Source organism: Pleurodeles waltl, chromosome 2_1 (genome assembly GCF_031143425.1).
Source record: "Pleurodeles waltl isolate 20211129_DDA chromosome 2_1, aPleWal1.hap1.20221129, whole genome shotgun sequence".
Taxonomy (NCBI): Eukaryota; Metazoa; Chordata; class Amphibia; order Caudata; family Salamandridae; genus Pleurodeles; species Pleurodeles waltl.
In genome coordinates, this window is record NC_090438.1 from 687,371,209 (window position 1) to 687,393,565 (window position 22,357).

The following is a 22,357-nucleotide window of genomic DNA, read 5'->3' on the forward strand; positions in this document are numbered from 1 at the left end:
CCCTGGCTTTCCACCTGAGATTAAGGCCAGGTGAGTAGAGATGGAATGACAGTAGAGGAAGGGACTAAATATAAACCATCTAGAATTTTGCACCTGCCTTCATATCTATTCTGCTTCCTATGTGGCAGGCAGAAACCAGTCCACCACCCTTCACCCCGCTTTGACTTCTTAACATACCAAAATCATATGCTTGTTCCTACTTGCAGTTTGAGGTCCACTCTCCCATGGTGGTATCTTCTCAGGCATATTGTGGGCACTCTTCACATTAAGGTGCCATATTTGGAATAACTAAACCCATGACAAAATGATGAATACACGTGACATTGTCGGCATTTATAGCAGAATTGCATCCCTCCCATGTACAGTGACGCCCTTCACCTGTCTGTTAGAGACATTCTTGGAATCATGGCATACCTTGGGCATCCTTGTCGATAGTGGCCATTTCTGTAATAATGGGGGTCCAGGCAAAAAGGGCAAGCACTCTTGGCTTTTTGAAAGCATCCTTCCAATTATTGTTGCAATCACTGGCATTATGGTCCTCATCTCGACAGCTCTGTCTATTCTAGCAATTGTAGAAGTCCTGGCATAATATTGGCTTTAGTGTAATAGTAGGCCTCTTATCTAATGGTGGCCAGTCTTGCATTTTGTATGCATGCTTAGCATTATGGTTTCTATCCTATTATAAACGTTTTGTTCTTCTCCGACTGTGTAAATTCTATGTTTATGCTTTGATAGTCCCTCGCATATAGTGGATATACCTAGCATGCAGTGGTGATAAATGGCCAGTGACAGCTGTGCATGTGAGTACTTAATCAGAATGATGAATTGTGTGAACACTGACTTAAACAAATGAAACTGTTTTCTTTGGGCAAAATGGAGGTTTTCAGAATACTTTTGTGAATTGAATTCATTTGACCTTAATGTAATTATACCACACATGATTAATAAGATGTACATAGTTGGGGAGATCTGTTGCAAACATTTTCTTTGTGCCAGAATGGCATTTGTATTTTAGAATTATTTAATCCTCAAACTGGTGATTTTTTTTTTTTTTGGTAATATTTTCATATTTGCTGACTGAAGTCTAGGGTATGTAAGTTTGGTGTAATATAACACGTCTGATGCCTGAACTTGCAAGGTATTTGTAACAATGGTATTAGGTTTGCTGTTTAGTCTGAGATTGTTCTAACTAGACTGGTAGCTCTGGTTTCTAAGCCTGAGAATGAGACATCTGTATAACTTTTAATGTCCACATCTTGTCCATTCTAAGTTGATTCAGTAAATATATATACTTAATCTATCTGTAAGATGCTGTATGAAAACCTAAAAGGAAGTAGATGGTGTAAGTGAAGACAGATGTACTATATGCATTTTGAGAAAATTAAATTTTGCTGCCATGTTTTGGTGTTGTGCACTCTGAGCACAAAAAGGAACTGGGTGTTCTTTCTTGTCACACCATAAAAGATTTGGACATTAATTCATATGGGGTTTTGTCGACTTTTCTGGAAGATATGATAAAAAATGAACCATGGTCCAATTTATTTGCAAAGATTTTCAAAGATTTCTTGATTAAAATGTAGGGATGATAACGCCAAACCCTACCTGGTAACTGGAGGTGGAAGTGCTGGGCATGGAATCATTATCCAACAAACTTTGTTGTGCTTTCCTTTCAAGAAGTACATATGCCTCTTGCACATTGATGTCCTACAAGGAATGGTTCCCAGCGAGGGCAACAGCAACCTGTGTGCCTGTAGGTTGAGTACTCCCTAGAAACTGAACAGGTGACATTCTGACATTCTGGCATTTCCGCTGAGGGACCCGTTTGGCAGCTCTGTGGTAGAGGAAGATAGGTGTAGTTGTGGGCTGTTTTTTTGGCATGGTCATTCTCCACTAATTCATTATTTATTAGACTGATTTATCCCGAGGTATCCAGGCACTATTGGATCTGATTTTTACTTCAATGGTTTCCAACTACCCATCAATTCTTGGGGGACAGAAGACCCTTTTGTCCTTGTCTCAAACTTTTTGGCTTGACTGAGTTTGTGTGCAATGAGCTTCAAGAGCTTTTGTCAGTCTTTGGAGCTAGTTAAGTTGCTCACTCGGTTGGTCCTGAACCACACAAACGTTGGTGGCACCAGTAGGTCACAGGCTTGAATTTTCCAAGCAAAACTTTGAATTCTTTCTGAGGTTGGTGAAAGTAATGCAATCATAATGCATACGTACAGCCTAGGTTTGTAGCATATGCTGCTGTTGATCATGTTTTGCATCCTCCTGCCATCTAGCGTAGGGTGCATATGTTAGCACATTTTTCCCTTAATCTTTCTCACAAGTCCTGCCTGAAGCCACAATGCACCTGAACAAAGACTCCACCTCAGATTGCTTTTTTTCACCATCTTGTTCATCTGGTTGACATATTCATCTCATGCCCTGGATACGCCTAACTAGATCTATTCTTTTTTCTGTTCCAATTGTTGATTGATATACTACAGCATCAGAAACCTCATTGCTAATCTTACCTTTCCGAAGTGGATCCACACCAAAGTGTTTGACTGTGGCTGACTCTTTATGGGTGGTGTGAGGAAGGAGTATTAAAAATATTGTTTCAAATTTTAGCAAATTCCCATGGTTGGACCAACATTGCGCTCTCAAGACCACGAGGATTCAAACTGTTAAGCATTGAAAGCCAATACAAATCAATAACACAATGCAGTATCTGAAGGAGCGTCCCTAGGTGCACTCAAGGATGCGTTGCTGGGTCTCACGGTGATGCTACTGACGCTCAGTTCACTTTATATGCTTTTTTTTTTTTCTTTTTCTTTTTTTTTTTTTAAAGGAAAACAGTCTTGATGGACAACATGACCACCATGTACTACACTCAGAAGCAAGGAGGGGACTCACCTCAGCTGTCAGCGTAAGCTCAGTTTGGCAGTGAGCCATTCGCAGTAACATCCACCTACTTTTGAGCACCTTCCTAGGTGGTGGATGGTGACTTGGCAGTCCTGCTAAGCTGAGCACATCCGCAAGTACGCAGGTTGGAGATGAATTTCCCAAGTACTTGAATATTTTCAGGAATGGGGTCCACCTACAGTCTATTTCTTTGAAACCACAGAAAATGCCTAATCAAAGCCTCCAGACCCACTGACCATGGGCAACGAACCATGAGTGAACTGGTCAAATATTTTACACTGTTCCTCCACCACCTCTGATCTCTTATTTGGTGAGTAAATTTAGGCAGGTGACAATGACTTTTATCCTTGTCGCACCAATGTGAACACGACAACCATGGTATTTATTGCTCCTGGAAATGTCTATGTACATCCTGGGGAATGATTACTCACTAGAGCAGACCTATGGAGTCAGCCTAGACTTTCACCTTCAGGAAATTAACCTAGTAATCTAGCAACTGAGGCCTTAAAGTTTGGTTACGTGAAATTAACAGGGAAGAGTGCAAATTCTGTACTAGGCACATAAGCCAGGGAGGGCCTGGCTTGGCAGTTCGGGCTGGACTGTTCCCATGAGGAGCAGGGTCAAGACTGATTTGCATATGGCTGGGTCTGAACTGGGGTGGCATGGTGAGCAAAAGAACGATGGATTAAACCCAGATCTGTGACTGGGGGTGAGTGTTTGCATTGTCAGCACTCCGTCCATCATCCTTTTGTGTTACATAAGCCAACCAACCGTGTATTATACTGCATAATGAAAGATAATTGCCCAATACTGCTCAAATAAACAAGTGGAACCATATGCTATAAGCAGGGTACCATCTATTTGATGCACCTTCAAAAGACTGACTGGTCATACACTTCTGTTCAACTACATCTAACAACAGTAGCCACTTGCATGCAAAAGAGAAAGCATATATCTTTGCTTAAGAGCGGTATTATTGGGATGGTCTTGAAAGAACCATTCCTCCTAGAACAGCATCGACCTCTAAATGAGACATAAATATTTACCAGGTTCAAGGGACCATCCCACAGGCCAATGCACTCTTGTGACATAGAATATATATTCTGGAAGGTAGCCTTTCTTGCAATTACTTTACCCAGAAGAGTCAACTGAGCTGCAAGTATTACGAGTAGAAGAACCTTTATTCAGGTTCACAGTGATGTAGTTCTCTTGAGAACGCATTCTAAATTCCTAATAAAGGTGTTTTCCCCTTTCCGTCTAAATTACTCTTTAGTTGCCTATATTTTCCCACACCTTGAAACAGTGTTAGAAAGACTGCTGTACTCATTTGATGTTGAGAGCACTTATGCCTTACATTGATAGAACCAAATTCTCAAGCAAATCCAAGCGACTTTTTTTTTTTTTTTTGCAAAATCTCACTTGGGAAATCCTATTTTAACGTCTGGCCTAGCAAGACGAACACTAAAATGTATATAAATATGCTATGCCAAAGCAGTTCAGTTCCCAGGGTTCATTTACGCTAGCGATAATTGAGCTACAATGGCTGGCCTAGGAAAAGTACCAGTAGCAGACATCCGTGTAATTCTCCTGTGTGGTCAATACCCACACTTCTAAGTATTATTGTGTGGCTTTCCAAGACCGACAAAGCATTAGTTGGCTAAACTGTATTAAAGGCTTTAGTCTAACACACTGTCTAATTTGCTCTCTAGCATCTGCCTTTTTACTACGGCAGTGCATTGCTTTATAGAATACGCAGAGCATGTGATCTACAACAGCACATACTACAGACTGACATCGTTACCCTGTAAGTAACTGTGGCTAGTAGTGATGTATATTCACATGTTCCCTGCCACCTCATCAGATGCGATCAGAGGTTCTAGATGTTTTTCTATTACTTTTTACATATTTCTCTACAATATGCAATGCACATTTAATGTCCTGCTTTGCAACACTCTTATAGCATTCACCCACTTGGGGGGAACATCCATATGATGAGTCGGTCATGGTGCATTTTGGCCTTCAAGAGGATATTGCGAGGCAAGATTTCCTCTTCAAAGAAAAACAGCTTTTAAAGGTCCATACCCAGAAGCAAAAATACATAGAGAATGTGAATCTACAGCACTGCCACCTCAAACCAATAGTTACAGGGTAAGAACCATTTTCGTCCCAAACTATAGCTGCCACTGCTTGCACAGCTTTTGCTGCATAGCATTAATGGTAGGCAAATTATTGCTTTGTAACATGCTTGTACACCTGTCAGTTTTAAATGTTCCATGTTTTTGAACAGTAGACATTAACGATGGACAGCAAATGTTTGTAGTGGTTTAGACCTGGCGATGGTTTGAAGTTCTCTATCCTCTTTGGTGGTCTGACATGGTGTTTAATCTATTGCTGTAAGGTCAGTTGCTGAAATGTGTAGTGGTTGTAGACGGCTCTGCACATTGTTTCTATTTGCAGCTGTATGTCTTTGTGCTGTACCCTCAGATTGTTTTAGTTTAATGAAAATAATTTAACCTGGATACCGTGATGGGCCCTGCCCACTTGGTCCATGCATTGAACACTGCTTCAGAGAGGTAGTGGGCAACTGAGACAGCTTCCTTGTTTTTACCTTCGAGGTGGGCCCTCTATCTAATAGAGGGCCCAATAACCAACCTGCTTTAAATTTACTTTTATCTAGTTCAATAAAACATGTTTTTATATGAAAATTAGCAAGTCGAGGAAGCTCAACATGAGGTTTCGCATTAAATGCAGAGGGTGCACCTTTTCCCTTGGAGAAGGCTGGGATATCTAACACCCACTGTGGCACCAAAAGGTCCACAGGTAGCAGAGAGGGCGGCAGTTATCTGATATCTGGCTTAATTGATAGTCATCTCATCTCTAGAAGATAATTGTCTAACATGTTGAATCCTTTCAAGCCTCTCACACGGTGCAATGTCAATATAGTAATAGTGGCTTACACTTTTCAGTGTTAAATTGTGATTGTGTGCATTTTCTCATATGCAGCCAGCTTAAAATGAGTGTTTGCCTTGCAGAGAAGTGTTTCTGAAAATTCCCTTGTTGCCATGGATTTCTCTGGACAAACAGGAAGAGTTATTCAAAATCCTCTAGAAGCTGAAAGTGCCGCCATTGAGGAAGGACATGCATGGAGGGTAAGTGGGGGTTATTGTTTGGGTTTGTTAGATAACTTTGAGTGAATGAAGAAAGAACCCTTGACCTATCATGGCTGCTGACTTCCTATCCTACCTGTTGCTGCTTCTAGTGACATAAGGTAGTCCTTTGAGTTTTCACCACCTAGTCCTGCCCCACCACTGTTTGTTCTGGCCACTCCTTAGTGCATGATTGCAAACTGAGCATTCTACTTGCTGCCTAACAAGCTCCTCCTTCTTCCATAAAAAAAACAAGCAAAAGGGACAGATGTTCTGCATCTCCCTTGGGACATTTGCAATATAGACAGAATATCCGACAAAACTCTTCCTTACCTGGGAAAATACTGGACAGGCCTTTTACTTAACAAGCAGAGGTCCCCTTGCTTTTTCCTTGGTTACCTTAAACAACAAACATGCCTCCTGCCAAGAAACAGTAAATACTTTAGGTAGAAAGACCCATTCATCCCAGTCTTCATGAGCACATGCACCAGTACCTGCTAGTAAGGCAGCTGTGACTGCTGTTAAGGGTGAAAGGGGAAGCTATCACTTGGTTTTCTATTTCTTCAAGACTTACTCTTGTTTCCTTGTGTAACTCCCATCAAGAATTCTTCAAAGAGTCCAAATCCGAGCCTCATAGCATACGCAGCTGTTGATGCACGTGTTCTGCGTGCCTCTGCTATCTAGTGTTGGGCTTGAACGTTTGCAAGTTTTTCTTTAACAACTTGTTTTGAGTCACATGAGGTGCTGGATGTAACTCCTCCTTTAGTCCACAGGGCACATGGGCACTGACTCAGTCTTAAATTGTGTGTTTTTTTTGTGCCATCTGGTTCAGGCATACATAGAGGGCTCAGAGCTCTTCATGTTCGTTTTTCAGGCCCACATGGTTCATTTCAAGGACATTTTGGATTAACAGTCTGTGCTTCAAGATGAACACTCTACTTAACGGGATAACTTTGGAGGACCACAGCCTTCAACTTGATATCCTGGACACTTTAGCCCTCCCCACACCCTTTGGAGACTGTGTGTATGCCCTTGATGTAGGAGAATGCAGACTGGAAGAGGGTTGTGAAACAGACTTCCATTCAACATTTCCCCTGGTGCTATTTGGACTATCTGTGGTTGGATCATCATAATGTCTTCTGTCTGTGCCTCTCCACCCTTCTAAACCACACCAACGCCTGCTGCAAGCTCTAACTTGCCTGCCCTTCAAGAAGACCTTAGGAAACCAGAGGGGCACAGGGCCTACTGCAAAATTCCCAAATAAGTATGCTATGAAACTTCGGGTACTTTCGTAGAATATTCCGTTGGTGCTGAAAGTCGATGATGCAGGACCATCATCCTATAGATGTAAACACCACACCTATCTGTGAGAGGCAAGAAAGCTAAGCAAGGTTAAAGGGGATTGAGCCTTGTCAGCTATCAAGCCCCACTCATGCCTGGACCTCCAGCATCCCTGGTCATGTATTCTAAACAAATATATTCTGTTGAACATTTCAATTTGACAATCCTGCAGGACATCATCCCTCTGCTCTGACATGGCAATTTACATGAGAGAGGTCTACCTCATAGATGCCTACTTCCACATGCCAATCTACCATGCCCATCGACTGTACCTTTGCTTTGTGATAAACAGACTTCACTGCCAATTCAAAGTACTTCCTTTTGGGGTCACTATGACTTTAAGAATATTCTAAATTGGTGGTGACTGCCCATCTGTGAAGGGGGCACTCACTTCTTCCCTTACCTTGCCGTTTGCTGATCAAGAGCAGCAACATGCAGCAATTCCAAAGCGCACTTCGAGCAGCAATCTCCCTGATCCAGTTTGTGATTCATAGTAAATGGCACCTAGTCTTTCCTCCATAGATGTAACCCTTCCTGCCATCTGTGTTGAACAATTACAGGGAAAGATTACTCCAACCAAGTGGAGTGTTGGCATTCCTGCAACTGCTGCCTCGTTTTGAGCCCAGTCTTCAGCTCCCTGTCCAAACTGTGAAGCAGGTCCTATGAATGATGGCCTTGTGCATCTCTGTGGTATCCTACTCAAGACTCTGCATGCGCCCCCTACTAAGAGCACATTGTAAGGCAGTGGTTACAAATGGAGGGTCACTGGGAAGATGGTGTTGGCGACAGCCTGCATTCACTGCTCTCTGCATTGGTGTACCAGCAAAAATTTGCTTGAGGGCAGGCCTTTATCAGTCCTGATTCCACAGATCACCATTACCAAACATGTCTTCCTGACAGGCTAAAGTGCTTATCTCAACACCATGTCTGTTCAGGGAATGTGGGCCCCTTAACACAAGGGCCATCATACCAGTTACCTAGAGATACTACCCATACAGTTGGCCCTCAGAGCTGCTTTTTTGTTTGTTCAAGTGAAGGTAGTCCTCATCAAGACAGACAAGGTGACAGCCATGTATGACGTGCAGAAACAGGGTGGCAAGCACAAATCTTAGCTCTCAGCATTAGAGCTTGGTATTTAACATTGGGCATTCTGCCACGATATACAGCTCGTAGCGGAACATCTACCAGGGGTGATCAATGACCTTGCAGAAACGCTCAGCAGGAGGCATCAACAGGTCCATGAATAGGAACGTCACCTGCAAGTCGTATGCAACCTACAAATAAACGCTTTTGCCACCCCTGAGAACCAGAAATTCCAAAGCTTTGGCTCAGGGTAACAGCACACATAATCCGTGGGGCAATGCACTGTGAATGAACTACTCTGGGATCTTTGGCTGCGCTTTTCCTCCTTGCCTACTCCTTCTGTACGTGATGAGGAAAATGAGACCGGGGGCCTTGACTATCATTTTGGTGGCCCCCGCTAGGACCAGGCAGCCCGGGTAGTCCTTGTTCCTGAAAACATCCATCATCCCCCACTAGAAGGTGCTGTTCAAGCCGGAATTTCTTAGAGGTGAGGCCATATCAGACACCCCTACAGCTCAGTCTAACAATCCTGCACATGGCGTCCTAAATACACCCCAAGGAACGCCAAGAGTTCTGTGGGTGGCGTGTAAGCTGACCACATATTATGGGACAAAGTGAAAAAGGTTTGTCTATTACTTCATTTCCAAAAACCTAGAGACCCTAAAGGCTAAAATCCAGAACATTGGCCTTTACATCTGCAGATGTTGGACTTTACCTACACATCAGCATACCTACACCTCTCTGCAGTAGCAGCTTGAGTGCAAAACTGGGAACGTTCATCCCACTTTAGGTTCCCAGTAGTCCAGGCTCTCATGGAGTATCTTATCAGGGATCTACCTCCTAGAGTAAATCCTGCCCCCATGTGGAGCCTCAATGTAGACTTCCTAAGGTCTATGCAAGAACTTTTCTAACCTTTACATTTGTGTCCTCTACAATTCCTTCCCTGGAAGGATCCTTCTTATTGTCCATAACTTTCAGCAGATGCATTAGTGAACTGTAAGGACAAGAACCATACTTTCAAGTTTACTAAGATGAGGTTGGTCTCTGGAACAGACTGTTTTTTCTTAAGATGGTATCACCTTTTCTTTTCAGTCAGACTATAAAGCTCCCAGTCTTTTTTTCCCCAGCCAGATTCAGTAGTGGAAATAGTTCTACTCCGACCAAGCCCTTTTACAAGTGCGACTACCTCTTTGTACACTTTGCAAAACCTCACAAGGGTCATCCCATCTCTAAGGCAGGAATTACCAAATGGATAGTCCAGTACATTCATGTCTGCTAGTACAAAGCTAAGAGTATTAACTGTCCATCCAGGGCACACTCGACCATTAAAGGGGCAACCAAGGCTTTCTAAGGGGAGCATCTTGCTAGCTGACAACCGCACATCAGCCCCCTGGTCACACCACATACTTACAACAGTCATTACTGAGTCACCAGCAAGCAATGGTTGGCCAGACAGTTTTAAGGACTTTGTTCCAGACATCTGCATCATCTGCATGTTAGCTACTGCTTATTGAGTCTTTGCTTTACAGCCCTTGCAGAGCATATGTATCTACAGCTGCACATTACAAACTGCAAATGTCACCTTGTAAGCATCTGTTCGTAGAATGTTGTGCACTAGTTTCATATGCACCGGACCCTCTCATTAAATTTGCCATGAATGCAGATTTTTTTTTTAATGACTTTTTAGTGGATACTACCCAATACTCATGGTGCACCAACCTATGCTGTCTCATCAGTTCATACACATTTTTGCCTGCTGTCTGAATCCAAAAGTAAGCTTGGCGCCCATATGCATTGTTGACCAAAGGAGGAGTTTCAGCACAACTTGTGACCTGAAAAACTTCTTTAAAGAAAATAAACTTGAAAATGTCCAATCCCAACACTAGATAGCAAGAGAATGCAGAGCATGTGAATCTACGGCACAACGCAGCATGCATTTGGTATACTATACAGTCTCGAGCAGGGGGTCTGCACGCAATGTGATGCTGACGCAGCAGCAAGGTGTAAGGATGGCTGCTGGTGTTGGTAAGTTTGACACGTTTTTGGAAAGTTTGCAGCACTAGGGGTGGGTGTTTAAAGTCATGGCTTGTGCAGTTAAAAGTAAATATTGTAAGTGAAGTCTTGCTGATGGACACGCATAGTGATTGGTCCTGCAGGGGGCCAGGGTTGGGAGCCCAACATGTTAATCATAGCTGCTACAGTTGTGTTGTAGCACGCAGATTATGGCAGTGAGATGGGGCGAAGGATATCATTGTAGATGTAAAATTAACAATGGGTTAGCATGCCAAATGCTACTTCTGAAGATTCATGCAAAATATTTTGCAGCAGATAAGTATTATGGTTGATTGTGACTGCATCAAAGGAATAGCATGCAAGTTGTGGATGCTGAAGGATGTCTTATATTAAACGTTTTACACAAAGCATGTCAAGTTATGGTTGTTGTTGCAGTCAGATTGCATATATGGTTGCAGTAAAGATTGTCTAGCTTGCTCAAGCTGCAGTAGAGGTTATCTCTATGTAGTCACATGTAGTACTGCTTACCTAGTGCGGAACAAGCTAGAAAACAGTGGGGTGACGTGCTGTGATCAGTGCAGTAGAGTAAAGCAATCTTGATTAGCAGCTCATCATTAATTAGCTGGATGCAATTCCTTTATTAGAAATTCAACTCATTTCTTGTTTCTTGATGGGTGCCAGCCTCAACATGTTGATGTCCATAAACGTACATTACTGAAGCAATAAAGTTTCATATGATCAGGCAAAATGTTTCCATGTGCTTTCTGGCTGATCTTGATTTAGAAAATTATCTTTGTCTTCATGCAGAGAATCCCCTCTTCAAAGGGGCCTTACCTCTCTGGTTGCAGATAATTACGTTTAGGGGTACTTTTGGCCCACAGAGTGTATAAATGGAGCACCCGTTGAGCTACAGCAGAAGAGTAATTGAGATGAGTACCCAGAGATGAGTCATTGTTTTAAGAATTAAGAGGTAGCAACAGTGCATGCAGTTAGGATATTGGCATATATCCTATGAAATAAATACGGTAGAACAGTAAGCTGACTACTGAACAGTAAATCTACCATGAGGTGTTCCATGATCCACATTGGCAGCGTTCCACCCTAGTGGAAGGGCAGGTGCCATAATGATACACCTTTGGGTTTTATTGATGGAGTGTGCCTCTTCAAATTCCTAATGAAAGTTAGGAAAAATCCCTTCCATTGTTTGTTGTAGAAGTGATTCCTGAGAAAATTGTGACGTATTTCACTGCACTTGTGCCTTTTTGCTTAATGTACATTTTCACTGGAGAACAGTTTGGTATGCAGGCTACAGTGCTGTGTTCATTTTCGTTGATGATGACTTTTGGAAAAAAGGCTAATTAGTGCTTCTGGGTCTGTAGAGAGTGAGTGGTTGTTTGCGTTTTCACTTTACACAACCTTGCTTGTATATTTAGGTTCTGCCTCTTCCTGGGGCAAGTTCATCTGTGAAAGTGTAAACACTAGCCTGGTTGTCTTAGAAGTTGGAAGTCCATGTTTGTAGTGACATTTTCCTGCGATCTGCTTAAGTATGAAATGTGGGAATGTCACTTTTAGAATTTGTAGACACGTGGACAGAAATAATGAAAATAAGGGTAGCTTTAGAATTGTTTTTTTGCACACCTAGTGGGGGGGGGGGCTGGGGGGGGGGGAGTACAAAAATCAGTTTTTTCCATCCCTTAAGACCTATGAAGATGGGAAGAATTTTGTTGATCTTGTAAAATGTTTAGGTTCAGGCCTGTCAGTAATGTGGCTTCAAATATAAGTTTTGAGACTAGATATGTGGACTGTGGTTCACTGGTTAATATGTAGCCTTCAAATGTTAAAAATAGGTTGTAGCAATTTTAGTTAATTTGATTCTTTTACAGCAATCACATTTGTGAAGGCCATGGTACTGTGAGGAGGGACCCTTTGTATATAATGCGCTCATGCTAAGTATACAGAGGCGATGCCAGGGGAAAAAGGAATTAATAAGAAAATGGGATCATAATAGAATTATAGGTCAGTAAAGTCCCATATTTCGGATCAGCGCATCCCATTCGCATTGTTGCCGTTCATTTTCCACTTTACATTTGAACTTGTTTCTTCAGCTCTAGCAAAATTAAGTCATGAATTAGAACAGCTGAAAAAGTAGTGTACTACATTGAGCATATAATATCGCTGCCATAGACCTTTATTTGAAAAAGGCCACCTGGAGGGTAAGTGGAGGAGCCACGGTAATTCTGAAAATGCTTTAGCCTGTTATTCTGAAAGACTTCTCCCAAAGCCACCAACTTACAGGACCTTCAGATAGTGCTGCAGATATATGTAGACGGTCTCTCAGAGAATTCATGCCAGTTTGAGATTTCCAATTACCTGGTTACAAAATTATTGTAATGACACTCTGATGAATATGTCTAACAATAGATTCCTCGCCTTGTGAACATCTCCAGGCACAAGACTGGATTTGCAAGATTTTACAGCATAACCCCTTGTGCCATTACATGGTGTTTCACCCTGGAAGTGAAGGCTGAAGCCGCATAGTAGTCCATTTTCTTTCTGCACCTTTCTATGCAGATTTGAAGCTTGCCCCCTAATTTTTCTCGCTAGGTGATAAGTTTTTTTTTGTCTCAAAATTCTCGTTTTCCAGTGTACAAAACGGAGTAAGATTACTGTTTCAAACAGATATCTGTGCCAGATACACATAAGATCTATTTTGGTGCTTGGGATCGGACAACGACTCCAATTTGTGCAATGAGGGTGCCCTTATGAATCCAAAGACTATCTGGGAAGTGAAGCCAAGCTGTATACTGCCATCCACAGAAAGAAGTTGTGTAAATCCTGTTCCTACTCAAAGGGATGGACCTCTTCCTGTTCAGGGTCTGTTCTCGTGACAGGTTGTCGTTGCGGCCTGAGTTTTTAGATAAGTCAGAGTAGGCACAAGATGGCCAGGTGGTACTTGTTCCAGCCTAGCCACTCTACTCGAAGTTTTGAGGACGTCAGGGTTCCTCTAGGTCTTGTGCCCAGTTCACCATCAAGGAGTGGGTTCTGTAGCTAATGCCCCTCAAATTTCCGTGGACGTCGCCAAAGGTTGCTGCTTTCAGAGGAGGCATTTTGACAATTTCTGCCTTTCTACTGATTCCCTCTGGAACACCTCCAGACCCCCTGGATTTGCAAAGGTCTCCAATCTGGCTACTACCAGTAGGTCAGGCCTCTGCACCATCCGTGCCTCCTGAACCTGCTTCAAGGTCAGCTCCAACTCCGGAGCAGACTTGACATCCAGCAACAAAATCCACACTGCCTGCTGTGCCAACTTTAGAGGAGGATGCAGTTTCTTTTGTCTTGTCTTATTCAGAACTGAATCAGTCACTACTTTGATTAAGGTCTTGTCCCAGACAAGTACTGATGCACCCTGTTGATTCTAACTCTGGCAAAACATTGCCTTTACCTAGAACACCCTCCAGTACTCCAACAACATTTTATCTAAGACTCTGACATGACAGTTTATATTTGGACCTACAAGAGGACAGTGGGTTGGAAACTCCCCCCCCCCACCTCCCCCCCTATACTGGGTTGGTTTCTCCACCTGGCCCTTTTAAAGGAAGACCGCTTCATATGGTATGGTCAAAAAGCATGCAGTGGAAGTCCTTGATATAAGTTTCCTTCTCTTAAGTTAAAAAAACAATATCCTCACTGAAGTTTTAGCATGGACAGGCTTTATTCAAGTCTTTGTTGTTGCCTTTCACTAAAGCCCTAGTTTTACACTCTTTCCCCTGTGTAAGTCGATGCCAGCAGATTGCTGAGTAGGTATTCCTACACCTTGTGGGTCTTGGTCGCAGAGATCCTGTTGGCAGTCTCCGAGAAATTCTGTGCCAACCTGGCACATACCATCCAGGTTGGTCTTGATGTAACAGTCATCAGATCAGGATTTGAACACTGATTGCTTAGGCAAAGCTGTAAGGACTGTTTTCCGGCATCACAAGCTCATGAGAATAACATCGCTAAAGGATATTCCTTTTGACTGGTCCCATTTGTTTAGTGAGCTGGCTGATTACAGAATACTAACATTGCTGTCATGCGTTTCACGCATGGAGCACAGTGGTGGCAGCGTATCATGTTTGGAGAAATATAGTGACAGGTCTTTTTACCTGAGACATGAATACATACACAGTCCAATTTGTCTGAGGTTCTACTGCTCATGGTGAACCTGTAATCCTGAATGCCAGCCATGCCATGCATTCTACATGTACTTGTGTGCTGGTGTTCATAGTGTGCCTTGCATGAATGACAGGTCACTGGGTTCCATTTTGGAAGCCCACAGCCTGGAACGGAATGCAAGATGGAGGAGAGCTTGTTTCACTAGACACCATATGTATTGTTGACATTTCCTAGAAGGGAGGGGAGGGACACCAGACACTATCATAAGGAAAAAAGACTGGCTTTCTGTTGTGTGTGAAGTCATGTTGTCAAAGAATTCTGGGGTAGAATGTTAGGTGTCAATTGCCTGAGCAACAGCAGTTGTGGTTGAGCAGTTGCCAGATCCAGTCACTCCTTCTGGTGGTCTCTGTTCTACAGTAAATGCGTGAAAATCTCTCTTCTCTGTTTTCAGTACACAATTACTGGTGACAATTCTGTTACAGAGACCACGAACGCAGTGTGTTGTCACAGACGAACAAGAAATAACTATGAGGAATTTGCATGCTAAACTCACTTGCTTCCTTAATACAGGGTAGCATCTTTTGGGGTGGCTGATGTGTGTAAGCCCTCACGGTCTGTGTGCTTGCAAAAGAAAAAAAAAAATTAGAACAGCCAGGTTCACAGGCTAGTTATCAGTTACTTTGCACATTTTATCAGTTGAGTGCTGGGCAATATAACAGCTTGAGGGTGAAAGTAATTTTTGACTGCTTATACAAAGGAAACCCACCCCACACAAGGCAAACCTCAGTGATGCACACTTTTCTTTTTTCTTTTTTTTTTTTAAATATAGAAGGAAAGAAATTCTGTGAAACACATAGTGACACAACATTCAATTGATGTCCTATTTGGTCTGTCACAATTGTGCATCCAGTTTGCCTTTCTCGGTGATACGCACACCTTATTATGAATTGGTCTAGAAAAATAGTGCATCCAGTTGGCGAGTTTGAGTGACAATGTACTCATTGCGGTGACACGCACACCTCATCATAGTGACATGCACAATTTGTTATCAGACTAGAAAATTAGTAATCTTTTCACAAGCACAGTCTGTGTGTCACGGTGATTACCTCATCACATTTTAGTATTATTTCTCAATCCAATTTTTTTTATTCTGATGTATAAGTATACAGGTGATGTAGTTAGTGGAAGTTATGTAGTTTTAAAATAGTAAATTTGTCAAGTGTTTCTTCCCTGAAATAAATAAATATATATATATATATATATATATATATATATATATATATATATATATATATATATATATATATATATATATATATATATATGTTCGATGGCATGTGTAGCTGCAGATACACATGCTGTGCACATCCAGCCATCTGGTGTTGGGCTCGGAGTGTTACAAGTTGTTTTTCTTCGAAGAAGTCTTTTTTCGAGTCACGAGACCGAGGGACTCCTCCCATTTCGACTCGCATGGGCGTCGACTCCATCTTAGATTGTTTTTTTTCCGCCATCGGGTTCGGACGTGTTCCTTTTCGCTCCGTGTTTCGGGTTGGAAAGTTAGTTAGAATCTCGGAAAAATCATCGGTATTGTTTGCGTTCGGTATCGGGTTAGTTACAACAGATCGACACCGAATTAAGAAGAGCTCCGGTGGCCCTTCGGGTTTTTTTTTCCATCCCCGTCGGGGCCTGGTCGGCCCGGCCACGTGTCTCTTCAAGGCTGATGGAATGGACCCCATTCCGCTTCTGTCCAAAATGCCATAACAAGTATCCATCTACAGATCCACATCTGGTCTGTAACTTGTATTTGTCACCAGAACACAAGGAGGATACTTGTGAGGCCTGTCGAGCGTTTCGGTCCAGGAAGACCCTCGGGGACCGAAGAGCAAGAAGACTGCAAATGGCGTCGGCGCCGACAGGACAAGAGCGTTTCGAGGAGGAGGAAGAAACATTCTCCACCCAGGAGTCGGACTCTGAGGAGATCGTTCCCGAGGAAACGCCTAAAACCGTGAGTAAGACGTCGAAACCAAGAACTCACGAGAAAAGCGCTAAAGCCCAGGGGACGCCACCGCCAACAGGCCATGGCTTAACCCGAAAAGTAGGTGACCGTTCATCGGCACCGAAAAAGGGTGAGCTGGTGTCGAAGTCATCCGACTCCGGTCGAGATACGGCACACAGCAATCTCGGGCCCGAGATAGTGGCACAGAGAAGATTCGGCACCGAGACAGCGGCACCGAAACGGGTCGGCACCGAGAGAGCACGATGCCGAAAGTAAAAAAGGTTTCGTCTGAGCCGAAAAAAGCAGCCGAAAAGGTTTCGGTACCGAAATATCCGGCCTCGGAACCGAAAACAAGTTCCTACACTGAGGAACAAGGACTGTCCACACAAATGAAGACACATAGATTTGGACAGGAATTACAGGCAATAGAGCCAGATCACACACAAAGACGGCTCTTTATTCAAAAAGATACAGGGAAGATCAGCACTCTTCCTCCAGTCAAAATGAAACGCAAGCTTGCCTTCCAAGACAAGGACAAACAGCCACACGCAAAAGTGGCTAAACAAGTAACACCGCCACCATCCCCACATCACTCTCCGCAACCATCACCGGTAGCCACTCCACCAATGATGCAATCCCCAACTCATACAGGAATGAGTCAAGATGACCCTGACGCATGGGACCTTTATGACGCACCTGTGTCAGATAATAGTCCAGAAAGCTATCTAGCTAAACCATCGCCACCAGAGGATAGTACAAGCTACGCACAGGTGGTGTCAAGAGCACCGGCATTTCATAATGTCCGCCTTCATTCAGAGCCCATTGAAGACGACTTTCTTTTTAATACACTGTCGTCCACACACAGCCAATATCAGAGTCTTCCTATGCTACCCGGAATGCTAAAACACTCTAAACAAGTGTTTGAGGAGCCTGTTAAAGGGAGAGCCATTACTCCAAGAGTAGATAAAAAGTATAAACCGCCACCAACAGACCCAGTGTACATTACACAGCAGCTAACACCAGACTCTGTTGTAGTGGGAGCAGCGCGCAAAAGAGCCAACTCTCATACTTCAGGAGATGCACCACCTCCAGATACAGAAAGTCGAAAATTCGATGCTGCAGGCAAAAGGGTGGCGGCACAGGCAGCAAACCAGTGGCGTATTGCAAATTCGCAAGCTTTGCTAGCCAGATATGATAGGGCCCATTGGGATGAGATGCAACACCTTATTGAACATTTACCCAAGGAGTTCCAAAAAAGAGCGCAGCAAGTAGTAGAAGAAGGACATGGTATCTCCAATAATCAGATACGGTCAGCACTGGATGCTGCAGACACAGCTGCTAGAACTGTCAACACAGCAGTAACAATAAGGAGACATGCATGGCTGCGTACATCAGGATTTAAACCAGAGATACAGCAAGCTGTGCTGAATATGCCATTCAACGGACAGCAGTTGTTTGGCCCGGAGGTGGACACTGCGATCGAAAAACTTAAGAAAGACACTGACACGACCAAAGCCATGGGCGCACTCTACTCCCCACAGAGCAGAGGCACATTTCGAAAGACACAATTTCAAGGGGGGTTTCGAGGGGAAACCACAGAAGCCACAACCTCAGAAACAAAGCCCACTTACCAGAGCCAGTATCAGCGGGGAGGTTCTCGGGGACAATATAGAGGGGGGGAATTTCAAAGGAATAGAGGAAAGTTCCAAAGTCCCAAAACTCCTCCAAACAAGCAGTGACTTCAAGGTCACAAATCCCCAACACAACACCTGTGGGGGGGGGGGAGACTAACCAAGTTTTACAAGCATTGGGAGGAAATAACACCAGACACTTGGGTCTTAGCAATTATCCAGCATGGTTATTGCATAGAATTTCTCAAATTCCCTCCAAACATCCCACCGAAAACACACAATATGTCAAAACAACATATAGATCTTCTAGGACTAGAAGCTCAGGCATTGCTACAAAAAGAAGCAATAGAGTTAGTACCAAAACAACAAATAAACACACGAGTTTACTCCCTGTACTTTCTGATACCCAAAAAAGACAAGAGTCTGAGACCTATACTAGATCTCAGAACATTAAATACCTACATCAAATCAGATCACTTTCACATGGTTACATTACAAGACGTAATCCCACTGCTCAAACAACAAGACTACATGACAACACTAGACCTAAAGGATGCATATTTCCATATACCAATACATCCTTCACACAGAAAGTACCTAAGGTTTGTATTCCAAGGGATACATTACCAATTCAAAGTGTTGCCATTCGGAATAACAACTGCACCAAGAGTTTTTACAAAATGCCTAGCAGTAGTAGCTGCACATATCAGAAGGCAGCAAATACATGTGTTCCCGTACCTAGACGATTGGTTAATCAAAACCAACACGCTAAGACGGTGTTCACAACACTCAAAATATGTCATAGAAATCCTCCACAAACTAGGTTTCTCAATCAACTACACAAAGTCACACCTTCTGCCGTGTCAAACACAGCAATACTTAGGAGCAACAATCAACACAGCAAAATGGATTGCCACTCCAAGTCCACAAAGAGTTCACACATTTCACAATGTGATACAGACCATGTATCCAAATCAAGATACAAGTCAAACTGGTGATGAAACTACTAGGCATGATGTCTTCATGCATAGCCATTGTCCCAAACGCAAGGTTGCACATGCGGCCCTTACAACAGTGCCTAGCATCACAATGGTCACAAGCACAGGATCAGCTTCTAGATCTGGTGTTGATAGACCGCCAAACATACATCTCGCTTCAATGGTGGAACAGTATAAATTTAAACCAAGGGCGGCCTTTCCAAGACCCAGTGCTACAATACGTAATAACAGATGCTTCCATGATAGGGTGGGGAGCACACCTCAATCCACAAAGCATCCAAGGACAATGGGACATACAGCAAAAACAGTTTCACATAAATCACTTAGAACTGTTAGCGGTATTTCTAGCGCTCAAAGCATTTCAACCCATAATAAGACACAAACACATTCTTGTCAAAACAGACAACATGACAACAATGTATTTCCTAAACAAACAGGGAGGCGCACACTCGACACAGTTGTGTCTCCTAACACAGAAAATATGGCATTGGGCGATTCACAACCACATTCGCCTAATAGCACAATTTATTCCAGGAATTCAGAACCAGTTAGCAGACAATCTCTCTCGGGATCACCAACAGATCCACGAATGGGAGATTCACCCCAAATACTAAACACTTACTTCCAAATGTGGGGAACACCACAAATAGATCTATTTGCAACAAAGAAACTCAAATTGCCAAAACTTCGCATCCAGGTACCCACAAGATCAGTCTCAGGGCAATGCGTTATGGATGAGCTGGTCAGGGATATTTGCTTACGCTTTTCCCCCTCTCCCACTCCTTCCATATCTAGTAAACAAATTGAGTCAAAACAAACTCAAACTCATACTAATAGCACCGACATGGGCAAGACAACCTTGGTACACAACACTACTAGACCTCTCAGTAGTACCTCATGTCAAACTACCAAACAGACCAGATCTGTTAACACAACACAAACAACAGATCAGACATCCAAATCCAGCATCGCTGAATCTAGCAATTTGGCTCCTGAAATCCTAGAATTCAGACACTTAGACCTCACACAAGAATGTATGGAGGTCATAAGACAAGCTAGGAAACCTACCACTAGACACTGCTATGCAAATAAGTGGAAAAGATTTGTTTATTACTGCCATAATAATCAAATTCAACCCTTACACGCATCTGCCAAAGATATAGTAGGATACTTACTACAATTGCTAGCTTTCTCTTCAATAAAGATACATCTGACCGCAATTTCAGCCTACCTGCAAATTACGCACTCAACTTCATTATTTAGGATACCAGTCATAAAAGCATTTATGGAAGGCCTAAAGAGAATTATACCACCACGAACACCACCAGTTCCTTCATGGAACCTCAACATTGTCTTAACACGACTCATAGGTCCACCTTTTGAGCCCATGCACTCTTGTGATATGTAGCTGCAGATACACATGCTATGCACAGGTCCTGCCATCTAGTGTTGGGCTCTGAGTGTTACAAGTTGCTTTTCTTCGAAGAATTCTTTTCGAGTAATGGGACCGAGTGACTCCTCCTTTTCGGCTCCATTGCGCATGGGCATCGACTCCATCTTAGATTGTTTTTTTTTTCCCCATCAGGTTCGGACGTGTTCCTCTTCACTCCGGTTGTTTGAGGTGGAAACTTATAATTCATCTAAATTCGTCAGTATTGTTCTCGATCGCATCCTATCTAGCAACGACACCTCGGTACCGGCAGACACACATCTTCGGTTGAAGCCTCATGGACGGGACCCCGTTCAGATTCTGCCCTCGGTGCCACGCCAAGTATCCCTACACAGATCAACATCGGGTCTGTAATCTGTGTTTGTCTTCAGATCACCGAGAGGATACTTGTGAAGCCTGCAGATCCTTCCATTCCAAAAAGACCTTGCGAGACAGAAGAGCGAGAAGGATACAGATGGCGTCCAAAAGCACCGAACGCCTTGACGCGTAAGAAGAGGAGATGATTCACACTGCCATCCCCGTTCAAGGTTTCGATTCCGACGAATCTGACCTCGACTGACCATCGACAGCGGGCCAGCATGTGAGTACACTTGCCCCGATCCAGACCAAGACCAAACATAAGGCCTCGGGGACGCCACTGCCGGAAGGCCATGGCTCCACCTGTAAAAAATCGACCGGTGACCAAGTAACACCTTCGGCACCGAAAAAGGCCACACCCGCTTCGAAGTCTTCAGACTCGAGTCAAGACACAGGCTCTGAAACAATACAGCACCGACCCATCAAGTTGAGACCCCGAAAGTCACTTTCGGAGCCGAGGCCAACTACCACCCCGGGCCCTCTGGTGCTGAAGAAACCTGCTTCGTAGCTGAAAAGACAGTCCTACACAGAGGAGCATGGACTTTCAAAACAGCCTAAAGAAAGCCATAGATTTGAGGAAGAGCTACAACAAATGGAGGATTTCGATGACAGACAAGCCAGGATACACATCCACAAGGACACTGGCAAGATCCTCACAGCACCTCCCCTCAAAATTAAAAGAAAACTGGCCTTCCATGGACGTTTGGACACTGATCAGCCAAGAGAGAGATCTCCGCCTCGCCAGTTTTCTCCTCACCAGTCTCCTCCTCACTCTCCTCAACGTACTGTCTCTCCACCTGCTACACCCACTGCACAGTCTCCTACACACACTATGCAGTCACATCAGGACACAGATTCATGGGATCTTTATGATGACCCTGTATCAGATAACAGCCCAGAGTGCTACCCATCTAAGCCCTCCCCACCTGAGGATAGCACCTTGTATACACAAGTTTTAGCTAGGGAGCAGCTTTCCACAACGTAAGCATGCACACAGAACCACTAGAGGATGACTTTTTATTCAATACATTGTCCTCAACACACGCCACATACCAAAGCCTACCCATGCTCCCAGGTATGCTCAAACATGCCCAGCAGGTATTCCAGGAGCCGGTTAAAGGAAGAGCTATAACCCCAAGGGTAGAAAAAAAGTACAAACCACCACCCTCAGACCCGGTGTATATCACACAACAGCTGCCCCCCGATTTAGTAGTGGTCAGCGCAGCAAGGAAAAGAGGTAACTCGCAGTCCTCTGGAGTTGCACCCCCTCCAGATAAGGAAAA

General features: G+C 43.5%; 1 protein-coding gene across 6 annotated transcripts in view; it reads left to right on the forward strand.

Moving 5' to 3' along the window:
- The window catches only part of GRB10 (growth factor receptor bound protein 10), a 573,160-nt gene that overhangs the window by 502,249 nt on the left and 48,554 nt on the right, over nucleotides 1-22,357 (forward strand). For all 6 annotated transcript variants that reach the window (XR_011199846.1, XM_069216800.1, XM_069216783.1 and 3 more), the window contains one exon: nucleotides 5,940-6,056. Coding sequence is in view for 5 of the 6 variants with exons in the window: in XM_069216800.1 (XP_069072901.1) it covers nucleotides 5,940-6,056 (117 nt within the window). In the remaining variant the exon portion in view is untranslated. The remainder of the gene's footprint in view (nucleotides 1-5,939; nucleotides 6,057-22,357) is intronic.